This window comes from Schistocerca serialis, chromosome 7 (assembly GCF_023864345.2).
Source record: "Schistocerca serialis cubense isolate TAMUIC-IGC-003099 chromosome 7, iqSchSeri2.2, whole genome shotgun sequence".
In the NCBI taxonomy this organism is placed as follows: Eukaryota; Metazoa; Arthropoda; class Insecta; order Orthoptera; family Acrididae; genus Schistocerca; species Schistocerca serialis.
The window spans coordinates 208808291-208826355 of NC_064644.1; the positions used below are offsets into that span (position 1 = coordinate 208808291).

Here is an 18065-nt window from a genome sequence, read left to right on the forward strand (position 1 = left end):
GCAGTTAAGTCCCATAAGATTTCACACGCATTTGAACACAACACTTGCCATATCGTTTAACAAGTCTTCGATCTATTGCAATAAAGTATTCTTCTGGTAGGTCTCGTTCTTATTCGACCGCTCATGTTACAGTCTCACTATCTTCGAACTACTGCCCTCCTATGTAGTTCGTGAAGGGTCACAAAAGATGAAAACCATTAATAGCTACGTTAGGGCTCTACTGCAGAGGTCTCAAGCGTTCCCAAGGAAGTATTTGCAATAACGTCTTCGTTTGTCTTGCTGTTAAGGGCGGCCATTGTCACCCAGTAGAAACATACTCGCTGTCAGAAGGTCATGTCGGCCACAGCGAAAGGCATGACGTAGTTCCCACACAACAGTTGATTAGGATGGGGACAATGCGTGGGGCTGCGTCAGAGCCTTGTTCGCATGCCATCCGGGCCTATTTTTTATCGTCGTGGCTAGGTAAGGGACTGTCTGCAGAAGGTAACGGAGATGTGGATTGGTCAGTTGAGTTTGTCGATGCTTAGCAAGTAAATGATACTTGAGCGGAGGACAATGGTTCAAATGGGTCTGAGCACTACGTGACTTAACTTCTGGGGTCATCAGTCACCTAGAACTTAGAACTAATTAAACCTAACTAACCTAAGGACAACACATACATCCATGCCCGAGACAGGATTCGAACCTGCGACCGTAGCGGTCGCTCGGTTCCAGACTGTAGCGCCTAGGAGCGGAGGACATTGCGTAGCCAGACAGTGTAGTGTGCAGATCTCAATGGTCATGCGGAGTATGGCTATCTGCACACAGTCATCTATTGGGAGAGAGATAGGGTGTTTTGTTAAAGTATGGAAGAAGACCGGAGCTCACACGGAATCACGTAGAGTACAATGCGTGGGGTAAACAGCTCGAAGACCACGCATTGATACATTTTGTAATGGTATGTGTTTTGTCCTTAGCCTAAGTTAGTTTAATTTAGACTAAGTAGTGAGTAAGCCTAGGAACCGATGACCTCAGCATTTTGGCACCATAGGAACCTACCACATACTTCTCAATTTTCTGACTGGGCAGCTCGTATGTTTCAAGCAGCTGCATTTCAGAGCCTCACCCCATATTCTGTGCAACTAAGCTTTATCCACATTAGTACCAAAGACTGCATTGAGGATAATACCGATTTAGCACCACGCTACTTAGCATTACTATAATTCAGAGACTCTCAGAATGTGTAAGCCTTAGAGACTATCCCTTTATGGAGCTTACGAGCGCTCGGCGTTGAGGTTATCAGCGTATTTGTTTATATCAAAAAAACGTTAGTCATTGCGTAGACCTCTGCACCACAGAAGAAGCTAGGTGTAATTCAATTATTCGGGGTACATCATGTAAACAAACTGATGGATAGTCTTATCTTTTTGTAGCTGTCTGATTGTCTTCATTACCCATCTCTGGTCCCGCCACATCTAAAAACTAAATTATAGTAAACTCTGTCCGAACAGGCCTCGGAAGGCCCAACGGTACTGACCAACCGCCGTCCCTTCCTCAAACGATAGGCATCACCGGATGCGGATATAGAGAGGTATGTTGTCAGCACATCGCTCTCCCGTCCGTTGTCAGTTTACAAGAAAGGAGCCGCTCCTTCTCAATCAAGCAATTCCTCAATTTGCCTCCCAAGGGCTGAGTGAAACCCGCTAGCCGGTAGCGTTCGGTAGACTGGGCGGTCACCCATGCAAGAACTAGACATGCCCGACAGCGATTAACTTTGGTGGTCTGGCGGGGACCGGCTTTACCACCGCGGCAAGGCCGATGGACTGTACCGTCACATCAGATAGTAAGATTGCTTTGCTGCTTTGAAGATTATCGGCAGTGTGTGTTAGGAGTCAGCTGAAGGCGAATTATGAACTGCTAGTGTTGTACACCTATTATTCCAGTCCAGTGGTCGGATCTCCAATTGTTAGTGTAGGAATAGTGAGAACCTTAACCCTTTCTCACGGTCGAATTTTCTCACAATAAGAAATTAAAAGGAGCTATCTGTTTTACTTGGTATAAATATTTCTTTATTTACAAACAACTGCTATCAACAGACTTTGCTGCCATCTTCAGGTCATTTAATAACATAAATTTGTGAAGACCTGAAGATGGCCGGCTGGAGTCGCCGAACGGTTCTGGGCGGTACAGTCTGGAACATAGCGACCGCTAGGGTCGCAGGTTCGAATCCTGCCTCGGGCATGGATATGTGTGATGTCCTTAGGTCAGTTACGTTTAACTAGTTCTAAGTTCTACTGGACTGATGACCTCAGCAGTTATGTCCCATAGTGCTTAGAGCCGTTTGAACCATTTGAAACTACCTCAAGATGATAACAATGTCTGTCGAAATCGATTGTTTGTAAGTAAAGAAATATATATGCGATCTTGAGTTTGGAAAGTTACTGCCCTGCCTCATGTGTCAAAGCGAGGCCGACGACTTTTATTCAGACTGATTTTACGTGTGTAGCAGTGCAGAAAATTAGTTTGCGTCCACCAGTAAACGTTTCCCATTAACCATTGTTACAGTGGGTTCTTCATTTCTCTCGCATGCTCCACGTCACCAAGAGTGCGTGTATTCTGGCTGCAGCCACGCGTATGCTTATGGGGGTCGCTACGGATGCTCTGAGCCACGGAGGAGAGGATCAGCTTTAATATGTCGAAGTGTAGAGATGAAACAGCTCTTTGCCTCACTCACAATTCATCTGTGTAGAATTGGCACGTCTTTGAGACTTGAGGTTACACACTTTGCACAGTTCATTTTACCTCAAACCGTCCTCACACTGGGTGTGTTATCTGACGGTGATATGTAGCTGTACTAGTTTTCTGACGTCACTTCCTGTTACTTAAAGTTCAGAAGCTCTTGCCTAGCGTGAAACGCAAAATACGTTCTGCGATATTTCGGCAACGTGTTACGAAAGGTCGAACCAACAAGATGAAACAACTCTGTCTACGCCATAACGCATTCGCCATTTTCAGCTGAAACCCATATTTCTTGGGTTTTGTATTTTAAGTTACACCCTATCTACATACGACGTATCTAAGCACGAGTACATTGAGGATCTCTCGAAAACGTGTCGTTATTGGTACGATTTGTTGTAATAAAATGCCGTAAATGCTGTGAAACGTCATATTGGTGGTGGTGGAGGTGGGGGGGGGGGGGGGGGGAAAGGGTAGGTTGAAAAATGTTCGTATTTTGTTATAACTCGCATGTTATGAGACTACTGAGTTTTAAGCAAACAGTACATTGAAGATTCTTCAAAAATGCGTCGTTGTTGACAGGATTTGTTATGATTAAATGTCAGTTAATAATATATCGACCTTTAAATCTTTCAGAAGAATGTAACATAAAATACAAGGCTGTTTGTTGTTAAACGTGGTGTAGTCGGTGGAGGTGCCGAGTTATGAAACAATGGGTAGTGGGATCGAGTTTTGTTGTATCTTAATATCCTTTCTTCACGTTAGTGATTTTTAAATGGTCATGGTAGTTCTTCATTAAATTAATCGAAATATATTCTACAATATTCTGTGTCATGCAAATAAGAGATCACTGTCTCTTTTGAGTGAGTCTGATTTTGTGAAATTTTACTATCTCATGTTCTTACTGACTGGATTTGGAACTTTCCTTTCTGTTGTATAAAATGTTCATAAATATTGAAGTTTTTATTTATGTGTAATATAGTCATCAGCACATGACTATCACATGGACAAGGGAGGAATTATGCTTTTTAACCCTCCTAGAATCACTGGGGTCAATATGTCTCCATAAGCACATTTGAAATATATGTCTCACTTGCTTGCAAAACAGTTATTTTCAACATATATGACTCAGTCAATTGAATCGAGTGATGTTCTGTTCATTTTTATATTTACAACAGCTTAAAATTTTTTCAGGGTTTTTTGCACTGAGTGTCACTGGGGTCAGTATGACCAAAATATAAATTTATTTTTGTTTATTGACGGTAATATTTATGAAAATAGAATCATCGCTGTTACAATAAACAACTGCAGTGTATGTTGCCATTTAGTTCCATACAATGCTGTCTACGCAGGATGAACATTAATATGTGACAAGCTGCAATGACAGATTCATGACTGGAAGAGGACAAAAAATGTTCCTATGAACATGTGTCCGGAAATGGACGGTATGAGTGCGTCAAAAAATCGTTCTGAACACAGAACTACAGTGGCAGAGTTGCATCGCACCCCCGTCACAGCAGAGGTTCAGAGTGGCCTCCATGGGATGCAATGCACGCGTTCACATGTCACATCGTGGATTGTCATACACGATGCATGTAACCATACTTTAGCTTACACCATGTCGGCGGAACACTTTCCTGCAGGTTGTACTAGGGTTCCTAGCAATACCCAGCAGCTGGCCGGTGTGGCTGAGCGGTTCTAGGCGCTACAGTCTGGAACCGCGCCCGCTACGGTCGCAGGTTCGAATCCTGCCTCGGGCATGAATGTGTGTGACGTCCTTAGGTTAGTTAGGTTTAAGTGGTTCTACGTTCTAGGGGACTGATGACCTCAGCAGTTAAGTCCCATACTACTCAGAGCCATTTGAACCATTTGAAAAACTAAGAATTGAACTTGTATAAAGGCTCATATGGACATCCTTTTTTCTCGCGGTCCTTCTTTCTCGTTTTCCCTACCTGTTTCCTTGCTGCTTGGTAATTTCAATAGATGCACGACTTTCTACAGGGCCCGCAGCTCGTGGTCGTGCGGTAGCGTTCTCGCTTCCCACGCCCGGGTTCCCGGGTTCGATTCCCGGCGGGGTCAGGGATTTTCTCTGCCTCGTGATGGCTGGGTGTTGTGTGATGTCCTTAGGTTTAAGTAGTTCTAAGTTCTAGGGGACTGATGACCATAGATGTTACGTCCCATAGCGCTCAGAGCCATTTGAACCATTTTTGAACTTTCTGCAGGTTGTACCTCAGTAACACCTGTTCCACACATTGCGAGCATTTAGTTCTTGGTCACATGAGCTAATATTAACGTCCCCTATTATCTCTGCTATTTTCTATCACGACATTCCAGTATTAATGCTGTAGATCGTCACAAATGTTGTTTCATAAATAAATGTATGTTTGGTAGATCACCTTGAGTATGTGAGCCAGGGCGTGACGTTTTATTCCTCTGCTAGATCAGTATAATGGGCGATCAAAAAGTTTCCGTTTGAGGGCGTTTGATGGCGTATGTGCAACGTAGTGCGACTCTGATGCGGTACATAAGCACTGACATGTGGGAAAGGGATTGTGTCGCATTCTTACCTTTCGGGCGTGTGTGAGGTAAATGTGAAAACGTGAACTATTGGGGTGTTGTTACCAAATGTGTCCAAATGAGACCATCGTGCTGTTATTCTATTCTTGATTGTCGAAGGACAAACACCGGTAGACATCCGCCGGAGAAAGGTGTGTATGGGGCAGCATGTCTATTGAAAATCACATTTGTGGAATTGTGCGCTGGTTGCGATTCAACAAAAGACGGAGGCCAGAGTCTATTGGCATACTCAAATGGCAGACACTCAAGCACATGTTTATAGTCCTGATCTCTTCATATTTGAATACCACGTCTTCGGTCCCTTAATAAAGGCCTTGAAGGGTCGACGATTCCTGTCGGACGCGGATGTGCAGCAGAGCACAGAGTTGTATCAAAACGATATCTTAAACATGGTGCGCCGATAATTGCCTCAATGCTTTACTGGAAAATACACCTCCTAACTTATACAGTTATGCCTGACTGGTATATCGACTCTGGACTGTACTGCCTTCGAACGGAAACTTTTCTACATCTACATCCATAGTCCGCAAGTCACCTGACGGTGTGTGGCGGAGGGTACCCTGAGTACCTCTATCGGTTCTCCCTTCTATTCCAGTCTCGTATCGTTCGTGGAAAGAAGGATTGTCGGTATGCTTCTGTGTGGGCTCTAATCTCTCTGATTTTATCCTCATGGTCTCTTCGCGAGACATACGTAGGAGGGAGCAATATACTGCTTGACTCTTCGGTGAAAGTATGTTCTCGAAACTTTAACAAAAGCCCGTACCGAGCTACTGAGCGTCTCTCCCGCAGAGTCTTCCACTGGAGTTTATCTATCATCTCCGTAACGCTTTCGCGATTACTAAACGATCCTGTAACGAAGCGCGCTGCTCTCCGTTGGATCTTCTCTATCTCATCTATCAACCCTATCTGGCACGGATCCCACACTGCTGAGCAGAATTCAAGCAGTGGGCGAACAAGCATACTGTAACCTACTTCCTTTGTTTTCGGATTGCATTGAGATTCAATTGCCATTCCCTGCACCATGCGTCAATTCGCTGCAGATCCTCCTGCATTTCAGTACAATTTTCCATTGTTACAACCTCTCGATACACCACAGCATCATCTGCAAAAAGCCTCAGTGAACTTCCGATGTCATCCACAAGGTCATTTATGTATATTGTGAATAGCAACGGTCCTATGACACTACCCTGCGGCACACCTGAAATCACTCTTACTTCGGAAGACTTCTCTCCATTGAGAATTACATGCTGCGTTCTGTTATCTAGGAACTCTTCAATCCAATCACACAATTGGTCTGATAGTCCATATGCTCTTACTTTTTAATCGCCCTTTACAGAAGTAAATACTCTCAGCTGTGTGTAGGGCATATCTGTGCTTCAGTGAGGCACGATAAGCACACACACCTCTTTTTCTAGTAATGTCACTTTCTGCTACAGTGGCGCTTATTTGTCTAATAGTAATACAGTTATTATTGCAATAGCTATGGCTTGTAGTATGACTAGATAAGAATTCAGAAAGTATGAATCTAATCAATATCTCTTTCATTGTTCTCTATGGGCATCTAGTTTGTTACTGACTAATGATTCACTGCGGTCTCTGGACGAATTACACTACTGGCCATTAAAATTGCTACACCACGAAGATGACGTGCTACAGACGCGAAATTTAACCGACAGGAAGGAGATGCTGTGATATGCAAATGGTTAGCTTTTCAGAGCATTCACACAAGGTGGGCGCCGGTGGCGACACCTCCAACTCGCTCACATGAGGAAAGTTTCCAACCGATTTCTCATACACAAACAGCAGTTGCCTGGTGAAACGTTGTTGTGATGCCACGTGTAAGGAGGAGAAATGCGTACCATCACGTTTCCGACTTTGATAACAGTCGGATTGTGGTCTATCGCGATTGCGGTTTATCGTTTCGCGACATAGCTGCTGGCGTTGATCGAGATCCAATGACTGTTAGCAGAATAGGGAATCAGTGGCTTCAGGAGGGTCATACGGAACGCCGTGCTGGATCCCAACGGCCTCGAATCACTAGCAGACGAGATAATACGCATCTTATCCGCGCATGACTGTAACGGATCGTGCGGCCACGTCTCGATCCCTGAGTCAACAGATAGGAACGTTTGCAAGACAACAACCATCTGCACGAACACTTCGACGACGTTTGCAGCAGCATGGACTATCAGCTCGGAGACCATGGCTGCGGTTACCCTTGACGCTGCATCACAGACAGGAGCGCCTGCGATGGTGTACTCAACGACTAACCTGGGTGCACGAATGGCAAAACGTCATTTTTTCGGATGAATCCAGGTTCTGTTCACAGCATCATGATGGTCGCATCCGTGTTTGGCGACATCGCAGAGAACGTACATTGGAAGCGTGTATTCGTCATCGCCATACTGGCGTATCACCCGGCGTGATGGTATGGGGTGCCACTGGTTACACGTCTCGGTCACCTCTTGTTCGCATTGACGGCACTTCAAACAGTGGACGTTAGATTTAAGATGTGTTACGACCCGTGGCTCTACCCTTCATTCGATCCATACCAAACCCTACATTTCAGCAGGATAATGCACGACCGCATGTTGCAGGTCCTGTACGGGCCTTTCTGGATACCGAAAATATCCGACTGCTGCCCCGGCCAGCACATTCTCCAGATCTCTCACCAATTGAAAACGCCTGGTCAATGGTGGCCGAGCAACTGGCTCGTCACAATACGCCAGTCACTACTCTTGATGAACTGTGGTATCGTGTTGAAGCTGCATGGGCAGCCTGTGCCTGTACACGCCATCCAATCTCTGTTTGACTCAATGCCCAGGCGTATCAAGGCCGTTATTATGGCCAGAGATGTTTGTTCTGGGTACTGATTTCTCAGGACCTATGCACCCAAAGTGCGTCAAATTGTAATCACATGTCAGTTCTAGTATAATATATTTGTCTGCATTTCTTCTTGGTGTAGCAATTTTAATGGCCTGTAGTGTGCATCCGCGTTATCGCAGTGGACGATAAGTTTACCGGCGTAGGTGCACTGAATAGGTCACTCAGGCCGTTCGGTCTGAATCCACTGACCTCCACGAGGGTCGGCCAGAGCTTGGCGCTGCTGCGCCGCGATGGAGCGCTGGAGGGCATACGTGGGCGGACACTGCCTCCGGGCTGCGCCACAACCGCCAGCAGCCGTGTTAGCCATTCCGCACCGGGGGCGGAGGCGCCGCGAGGTGGAGGCGGCGGGGATGTTGCGGCATTCCTACACAGCTGGCGACACGTCCCAGCCTGCAACAAGCAGCTCTTCTCAGAGGTGGCGTGTCGACTACGTTTAGCGCGAGTAGCTGCGCGCATTTCTCATCAGTGACAAGTGGATTCTTCACAGAGAAGATTGTCGCTTTGCGCATATGTGGCCTACGACCGATTTACACACAGATGAGTATGCTTGTAATTCGTTAGAGTGGAATCTGTTGCACACCACCAAAGGATATCAACCACTCGTAATTCCTTAAGAATGGTGATGCCTCCTAGGGATGAAATGCCTGCTGAAGAAGCAGAAACACAGAAAACATTATAATGCTTGTCCACAACTAATAAGCTATGGCGGACAGTGAAAGCTCCATTGGAAAGCCTTTGTAATCATTCAGACTACATGTACCTTCATCTCTAGGAAAGTCTTCTGTATGGAATGCAGCGTTTGTTTGTCGCCCTGTTCTGGTGGGCGAAGGTAGCTGTCTGTGGACACGTTTTCATGCTACTCTCCGCTGTATATCCCAACAAAGTGCGCTCCTTCTTTAGCCTCTTCTTGCAACATAAATGGAAGCAATGAGAGAATATTATTATCCATGACACTTAAAATGGCAACAGTCGGTCTATGATATTCGTTGAGTTTGCTAGTGGTGACATACACTATGTGATCAAAAGTATTGGGACACCTGGCTGAAAACGAGTTACAAGTGCGTGGCTCCCTCCGTCGGCAAAGCTGGCATTCACTATGGTGTTGGCCCACCCTTAGCCTTGATGACAGCTTCCACTCTCGCAGGCATACGTTGATCAGGTGCTGCAAGGTTTCTTGGAGAATGGCAGCCCATTCTTCACGCAGTGCTCCACTGAGGAGAGGTATCGATGTCGATCGGTGAGGCCTGGCACGAAGTCGGCGTTCCAAAACATCCCAAAGGTGCTCTATAGAATTCAGGTCAGGACTCTGTGCAGGCCAGTCCATTACAGAGATGTCATTGTGGTGTAACCACTCCGCCAGAGGTCGTGCATTATGAACAGGTGCTCGATCTTGTTGAAAGATGCAATCGCCATCCCCGAATTTCTCTTCAACAGTAGGAAGCAAGAAGGTGCTTGAAACAGCGATGTAGGCCTGTGCTGTGATAATGCCCCTCAAAACAACAAGTCATGAAAAACACGATCTCACCATGACACCACCGCCTCCGAATTTTACTGTAGGCACTACACACGCTGGCAGATGATGTTCACCCGGCATTTGCCATACCGACATCCTGCCATCGGATCGCCACATTGTGTACCGCGATTCGTCACTCCACACAACCTTTTCCCACTGTTCAATCGTTCAACGTTTACGCTCCTTACACCTAGCGAGGCGTCATTTGGCATTTGTCGGCGTAATGTGAGGCTTATGAGCAGCCGCTAGACCATGAAATCGAGGTTTTGTCACCTCCCGCCTAACTGAAATAGTACTTGAAGTGGATCCTGATGCAATTTGGAATTCCTGTGTGATGGTCCGGATAGATTTCTGCCTATTACACATTACAACCCTCTTCAACTGTCGACGGTCGCTCTAGTAAACAGACGATGTCGGCCTATACGCTTTTGTGCTGTACGTGTCCCTATACGTCGCCACTTCACTATCACATCGAAAACAGTGGACCTAGGGATGTTTAGGAGTGTGGAAATCTCGCGTACAGACATATGACACAAGTGACTCCCAATGACCTGACCACGTTCGATGTCCGTGAGTTCCGCGGAGCGCCCCATTCTGCTGTCTCACGATATTTAATTAATGAGGTCATTGGCATGGAGTGCCTGGCAGAGCGTGACAGCACAATGCACCTAATATGAAAACGTATGTTTTAGGGGATGTCCGGATACTTCTGCTCACACAGTGTAAATTCTTCAGCCTACATGTTTATACTGGCAAACACGCTTTCATATTCATGGTTTTTATGTTTTTATTTTTAATTTAAAAAAATTTTTTTTTTTTTTGATTCGTCAGTCTACGACTTACTCGACGCGGTATGCCACGCTTTCCTTTCGTGTGCCAACCTTTTCATCTCATAATATCACTTGTAGTACCTCATTTTCTCAATTATTGGCTGGATGTATTCCAATCTCTGTCTTCCTATACACTTTACTGCCTACAGCTCGCTTTAGTATCATGGAAGTGATTCCCTGATATTTTTACAGATGTCCTATCATCCTGTCCCTTCTTCTCGTCAATGTTTTCCATACATTCCTTCCCTCGCCAATTCAGCGGAGAAGTTCCTCATTCTTTACCATAGCAGTTCACCTAATTTTCAAAATTCATCTGTATTACCACATCTCAAATGCTTCCATTCTCTTCTGTTTCGATTTTCACGCACTTCATATTTCATCACCGTACAACGCTGTGTTCCAAACGTACACTCTTAGATATTTATTTCCCAATTTAAGGCATATGTTTGATACGAATAAACTTCTCTTCGCCATGAATGACCTGTTTGATGTGCTTGCTGCTTTTTATGTCTTCTTTGCTCCGTCGTTGCTGCTTATTTTGCTCCCTAGATACCAGAATTCCTTTACTTCAACTTTGTGGTCATCAAAGCTGGTGTTAAGATCTTCGCTGTTCTCATTCTTGTTACTTCTGATTACTTTCGTCTTTCTTTGATTTACTGCCAAACCATATTCCGTACCAAGGATAGCAGTGTTATCTGCGAATCTTATCAGTGATACCCTTTCAGCTTTAATTTTATCTCCAGTCTTGAACCTTTCTTTAATTTCGTCATTGCTTCTTCGATACAGAGGTCGAACAGTAGGGGCGAAAATCTACGTCTCTGTCTTACACCTTTCTTAATGTGAGCGCTTCGCTCTTGCCCTCCCAGTCTTATTCTTCCCTCTTGGTTCTTGTACGTATCGTATATTACATGTCTTTATCTATAGCTTACCTCTATTTTTCTCAGAATTTCGAACATCTTGCACCACGTTATATTTCGAATGCTTTTTCCAGGTCGACAGATCCTTTGAATGTATCACGATTTTTCTCCAGTCTTGACTCCACTATCAACTGCAGCATGAAAACTGCCAAACTGGTCGTCATGTAATAGATCCTCAGTCTTTTAGCGTTCTTCTGTATGTTAATCTTTTCAGCAATTTAAATGGGTGAGCTGTTAAGCTGATAGTGCGATAATTGCCGTATTGTCGGATCTTGTAATCCTTCGGAGTAATATGGATACCCACCGACGTGGAGCGTCTCTGCGGTTTGGGGAACGGTTCGATTCGATTGTTCCGATGTTTCGGAGAGGCACAGCGTCGTTACTCCTGGTGTCATGGGGGCACTCCAGGTCATGCATTGGTGGTGGTGATTGAGGGAAACCAGACGGTACGACGGTACGTCACGGCGATTCAGTGTAGTTTTGTGTTACTTCCCATGCGACAGTATTGTGGTGGCATTCTTCAACAGGACAACGTTTGCAGGATGTTGAGGTTCTCCCACGGCCAGAAAGTTTCCCGTATCTGTCCCCGATAGAACCTGTGTGGGACCAAATCGGCTGGCTGGCCCAGTGTCAGTATCCAGGAGATACGAAGGATGCGTTACATACTGATAAGTGCGCCCACACTACCACTTTTTTTTTGTTTGTTTGTAAAAGTGACTCGATTTTGCAACCACTGAAATTGCTTTACATACTATCTCAATCCATGAAGTTTCATTTTGTTTCCTCCTCCTCTTGGGTGTGCACAACTGTTTATGTCAGACAGTCTATTTTACAGTAAATATACTTAATACTTTCATCGATATTCAGGTGATCAGCGACAATGAACAGTGAAGACAGTAATGAGCGCCAATTTTTTAAAGTGGTCATTTCCGCATCATTATTACGATAGGACTCCAAAGAAGACAAATAATAACATGGAGAAGTATCTAATAACCTATCGAAAAACGACAGGTCCATTAGTGATCTGCCGGCCGCGGTGGCCATGCGGTTCTAGGCGCTTCAGTCCGGAACCGCGCGACTGCTACGATCCTGCCTCGGGCATCGATGTGTGTGGTGTCCTTAGGTTAGTTAGGTATAAGTATTTCTAAGTTCTAGGGGACTGATGACCTCAGATGTTAAGTGCCATAGTGCTCAGAGCCATTTGAACCATTGGTGATCTGATGGTGTGGCAGGTTTCAGCATTCGTCTCCATATAATTCGAAACTGGCCGTTCTCGGATAACTTAGAAGAGGAGAACAGACCATCCGCAACGTGGTGAGCTTCGTAGCCCCTCCTGTTTACGGGCTGCACTGCATTTACTAACAAAGATATGCAGGGCGTTTCCCGGACGTGAACCACGTCATAAATTCGTGCCAGTTGTCTACAGTTTCCCACAATGCTTGCCGGGTTAAGTGGGACAATTTCGAAGTTCAGGAGCTAGCTCACATACGAAAAGACTGCTGCGATAGTGCAAGCTCAAATACCGTTATCATCTGCAACTGCAAAATTAACTCTACCTTCAGGTTATATGTGGCTGCCTACTCCTTAGCTGTTCTAGTCCACGCCCCGACACTGATTGCCCGTGCCACTCTTTCAGCATCGTCATCCGCGAATCGCTCTGTCAGGCACGACCAGTCCACCAGCCGTTCTTGAGTGCCTCTACATAGTATCTCGTCGGATTCGCTAATTGTTAAACATAGTTTGTTATCAATTTTTCTGTGGCACTTAATATAGTGGCCCAAATGGAACTTTAAATGTCAAATGAGCTTGACCTGAAGTGTATTTACGACGATAAGTCTACAAAGAATGCCAGAAACGGGGTAATGTCACCATCGCGACAAGTATAACACTGAAAAACTCCCCTTGTACATAAAACACTTGCCGCCGCGCAGGATTAACCAAGCGGTCTAGGGCGCTGCAGTCATGGACGGTGCGGCTGGTCCCGGCGGAGGTTCGAGTCCTCCCTCGGGCATGGGTGTGTGTGTTTGTCCTTAGGATAACTTAGGTTAAGTAGTGTGTAAGCTTAGGGACTGATGACGTTAGCAGTTAAGTCCCATAAGATTTCACACGCATTTGAACACAACACTTGCCATATCGTTTAACAAGTCTTCGATCTATTGCAGTAAAGTATTCTTCTGGTAGGTCTCGTTCTTATTCGACCGCTCATGTTACAGTCTCACTATCTTCGAACTACTGCCCTCCTATGTAGTTCGTGAAGGGTCACAAAAGATGAAAACCATTAATAGCTACGTTAGGGCTCTACTGCAGAGGTCTCAAGCGTTCCCAAGGAAGTATTTGCAATAACGTTTTCGTTTGTCTTGCTGTTAAGGGCGGCCATTGTCACCCAGTAGAAACATACTCGCTGTCAGAAGGTCATGTCGGCCACAGCGAAAGGCATGACGTAGTTCCCACACAACAGTTGATTAGGATGGGGACAATGCGTGGGGCTGCGTCAGAGCCTTGTTCGCATGCCATCCGGGCCTATTTTTTATCGTCGTGGCTAGGTAAGGGACTGTCTGCAGAAGGTAACGGAGATTTGGATTGGTCAGTTGAGTTTGTTGATGCTTAGCAAGTAAATGATACTTGAGCGGAGGACAATGGTTCAAATGGGTCTGAGCACTACGTGACTTAACTTCTGGGGTCATCAGTCACCTAGAACTTAGAACTAATTAAACCTAACTAACCTAAGGACAGCACATACATCCATGCCCGAGACAGGATTCGAACCTGCGACCGTAGCGGTCGCTCGGTTCCAGACTGTAGCGCCTAGGAGCGGAGGACATTGCGTAGCCAGACAGTGTAGTGTGCTGATCTCAATGGTCATGCGGAGTATGGCATCTGCACACAGTCATCTATTGGGAGAGAGATAGGGGGTTTTGCTAATGTATGGAAGAAGACGGGAGCTCACACGGAATCACGTAGAGTACAATGCGTGGGGTAAAGAGCTCGAAGACGACGCATTGATACATTTTGTAATGGTAGCAGGGATTGTCTGCACCAGAAAGCATTGTTGGCGGAAGAGACCGCACTTTAGCGTTCGTAGGAAGTCAGTAGTAAGCGAGATGTGAAGCGAGTCGGTAGCAGTTCTGAAGCGAGAGGTTAAGAGGAGCGGTGTGCCTGCCAGCCACCAGCTATGGTTTTCAAGAAATTATAAACGGATGTACAGAGACATCCGCTAACTATTATCATAAGAGGAACTAATATTACTGAATTATTATTATTATTATTTTGAGAAACTAACGACTACTGAAGGTATGTTTGCGCAATGCTAGTTGTAAGATTATTGTAAAAAGTAAGTCCCATTTGAAAGTTTGTAAAATCATTTCATTACCAACAGTAAATATGTGAGGAATCGTTTTCAGAATGCAATTAATTTTGCCAGCAGTATTGCATTACTGATTATAAACCATCCCAAAAAACCATCAACGTAAAACTTTGCAAAATTTTGTTGTTATCAAGGAACAGTTTAACTATGATTTATGTAACTTCAGTCAAATTAATTAAAGAATAGCCCGCATCTCGTGGTCGTGCGGTAGCGTTCTTGCTTCCCACGCCCGGGTTTCCGGGTTCGATTCCCGGCGGGGTCAGGGATTTTCTCTGCCTCGTGATGGCTGGGTGTTGTGTGCTGTCCTTAGGTTAGTTAGGTTTAAGTAGTTCTAAGTTCTAGGGGACTGATGACCATAGCTGTTAAGTCCCATAGTGCTCAGAGCCATTTGAACCAATTAAAGAATAACGTCAGCTTTGCTATTGAAGAATAACGTCAGCTTTGGTAATCAATACAGCCACTTATTAAGACAGCCCACCAGCAGCTAATAGAGTGTAGTAAAACAGAGTAAGTATATTCATGCCGCAGTTGATGGCGACTCAGTAACAGTAAAAAAGGTAAGGAACAGTTTTGGGTTATTGCAGGTAACGACTGAGCGCCACGACGACGACACATTCTATGTTTCGTCGAAATAATCAGCAAATCACTTTTAATAAGCAGCATTTAAATTTGTATGCGAAGATTGTAATTATTATTATTGAGAAACAGAATTCATTTGTTATTATTAAGCAAGAGATAGAAATCCTAAGGGAAGGTTTCATAGGTTATTGTGGTAGGGAAGGTTGCGTAACAAAAGAGATACAGAGGAAACTGGAAGGTTTCACAGGATATTCTGGATTGTACTGCGTTCGTTTGTCTGTGTCGTAGTTACACTGTGTAGTTGTTCGTTAGCACTGCTTTCGTAGACGGTGGTAGCGCTGCTCTCAGTTATTCAGTGTGATTCTCTGCTCCAATTCGTAAAGTAGTTATGGGATTGTACTGCTTTTCTTTGATTGTGTCCACTAGCAAAGTATTGCTCAATAAGAAATATTTTTATTTCTTTTAGAGTAAGCAAAGAACGGAAAGCAGAAAGGTGGAAAGAGTATATGGAGCATCGATACAAGGGCGAAGAACCACAGGGCAATATTAGGGAAATGGAAGAGGACGCAGATGAAGATGAAATGGGGATATGATACTGCGTGATGAATTTGACAGAGCACTAAAAGACCTAAGTCGAAACAAAGCCCCGGTAGTAGACACCATTCCATTAGAACTACTGATAGCCTTGGGTGAGCCAGCCATGACAAAACTTTTCCATTTAGTGAACAAGATTGAGACAGGTGAAATACCCTCAGGCTGCGTTCACACTGCCGGCCGGGCCGAGCCGGGCTGACGCGTACTGGCTCGGCTCGTGCCTAGCCTGCTCAGGCCGACGAGTAGTGCATTCACATTGCGCGCCGCGCCGAGCCGGGACGGCGAAATGGGGGAAAATCCACTTCTCCGATTTTCATGTTTTAAAAATTCTTAGCGGTATATAAGACTTCGACACATCGTTTTATGAACTTATTTTTTCCTTAAAAGCGTTACTTACGTCGTGAAAAAAGAAAAAGTCTACTTTTCGTTTCGCGTGATTTCTTAGTTTCGTAACGCTTCCCAACCGATTTAGAAGAAAGTATGCGGCTAAAGAATCTGATTTTTGTACACGTGGTAGTGCAACATCTTAGCTTCGTATTGAATCATTTATCTTTCCATATTTCGTAACAGTCATTGTGAAATGATGCTATTTGTCAACGTTGTGCACTTGATTTACAAATCTTGTAGTGAAAAAGTTATGTAGCGGGTAGCTTACTGTTAGATCCGTTTTAGACCATACATTGTTGGGAATGAAATGTAGCTAAAAGTACCAAAAAGTTTTTGAAATGATAATGATACTGATATCTGTCTCTGGTCTCAAGTAATGCGAGCTATTCAGTGGCGTCAGTGCCGCGTCCGCAAGCCACGGAGTTCGCGCGGTTACAGCTTGGTTTAGTGTAGTCATATAATGCAGGACAGAAAAAAACTAATTACTAGTGATCAGCGCAGACCTGGTGTCGGTCCCTCGTATTATTTTAATGGTCTCATTGTCTAGATAAATCCAAATGTATAAGAATTTTTCCCTCGGCTACTGGACAATCATCTGCTATGCTTTTATAATTGGCCACACGTTGCATCACAAAAGACAAACAATTATTTGTCATCAACATCCTACAATTAGTATGATGTACATTTCGTATTTCGAACTAAAAGATAACTGAAGGGCAGTTCTGTAGTCTCGTTGTCTACTTTGACAGAAAAAATAATGGAGAGTTAATGAAACTGCTGTAGATCGGCACAGATGTGCGTTTCATTGTTCTTCATTGTTTTTTTTCTTCCTTGGCGGGCTGCGCTGCACTGTCAAGGTAATCCCCACTCTTTGGCTAAATGGCTGGCCGGAGGCCAAATAAATAAATTTAAAAAGATCCCCACCCTTCGACAGCTGACAAGCAAGTCACTAGAAAACTCAGCTGCAGTCAACAGTTGCTCGCCTTTGGCTAGTCTGTGCTGTCGTGTAGAACAATGTCTTCACTCTTTTATTGGTATTGTTTTGACTCTGCAGTTACTCGTCGAGTTTTGAAGTACAGAAGAACTAGGAGGTTATGGATTCATCCCATAAATAGCGACAGATATTTAGGAGAGTTTTTTTCTTTACATGAAGAACTTAAAAACTATCCTGAAAAATTTTATTCATATTACAGAATGAATCATAATACATTTCAGTATTTGCTGCAGAACATTCAAGACAAAATTTCGAAACAGAACACAAATTTTCGCAGAAGTATAACAGCAGAAGAAAAATTGTGTATAACGATAAGGTAAGATTCGTTAGTACACACTTTTTGGTTTGCAATAGAACTTTGTGCAGCATTCACTACCTCCAATTAATTGTAGTCATGCTTTTCTATTTTAAATTTCACAAACGCTTACCTCTGAGGGGAAGAGAGTTTATGGGACTCCTGAGAATCATCAGTAAGTAATTAGCTTCGTCATTTTGGGTAATGTCTTGCTGTGCCTTCAACGAAGAATCGCAGATACACTCCTTCAGAATTTTCCAACTTTTTCTTCGTTTTTCTTCATGATGCAGCGCTTGGCAGTGGTGATGGTTCACCATGTGGAGCCACTGATGACCTCACAGAAATCTTTTCATTACCTTGTAAGATAGACAGACTGATATGCCCTTTGACTCAGTGGTTCTATTTCCACTGGTA

General features: G+C 44.4%; 1 protein-coding gene across 2 annotated transcripts in view; it reads right to left on the reverse strand.

Moving 5' to 3' along the window:
• LOC126412604 (uncharacterized) overlaps nt 1-18065 on the reverse strand; it is a 154997-nt gene that overhangs the window by 23818 nt on the left and 113114 nt on the right. Inside the window, exon 3 of one of the 2 annotated variants that reach the window (XM_050082270.1) lies at nt 8368-8568. The exons of the other annotated variant lie outside the window; for it this stretch is intronic. Coding sequence (XP_049938227.1) covers nt 8368-8568 — 201 coding nt within the window. The remainder of the gene's footprint in view (nt 1-8367; nt 8569-18065) is intronic. 2 annotated transcript variants of the gene reach the window in all.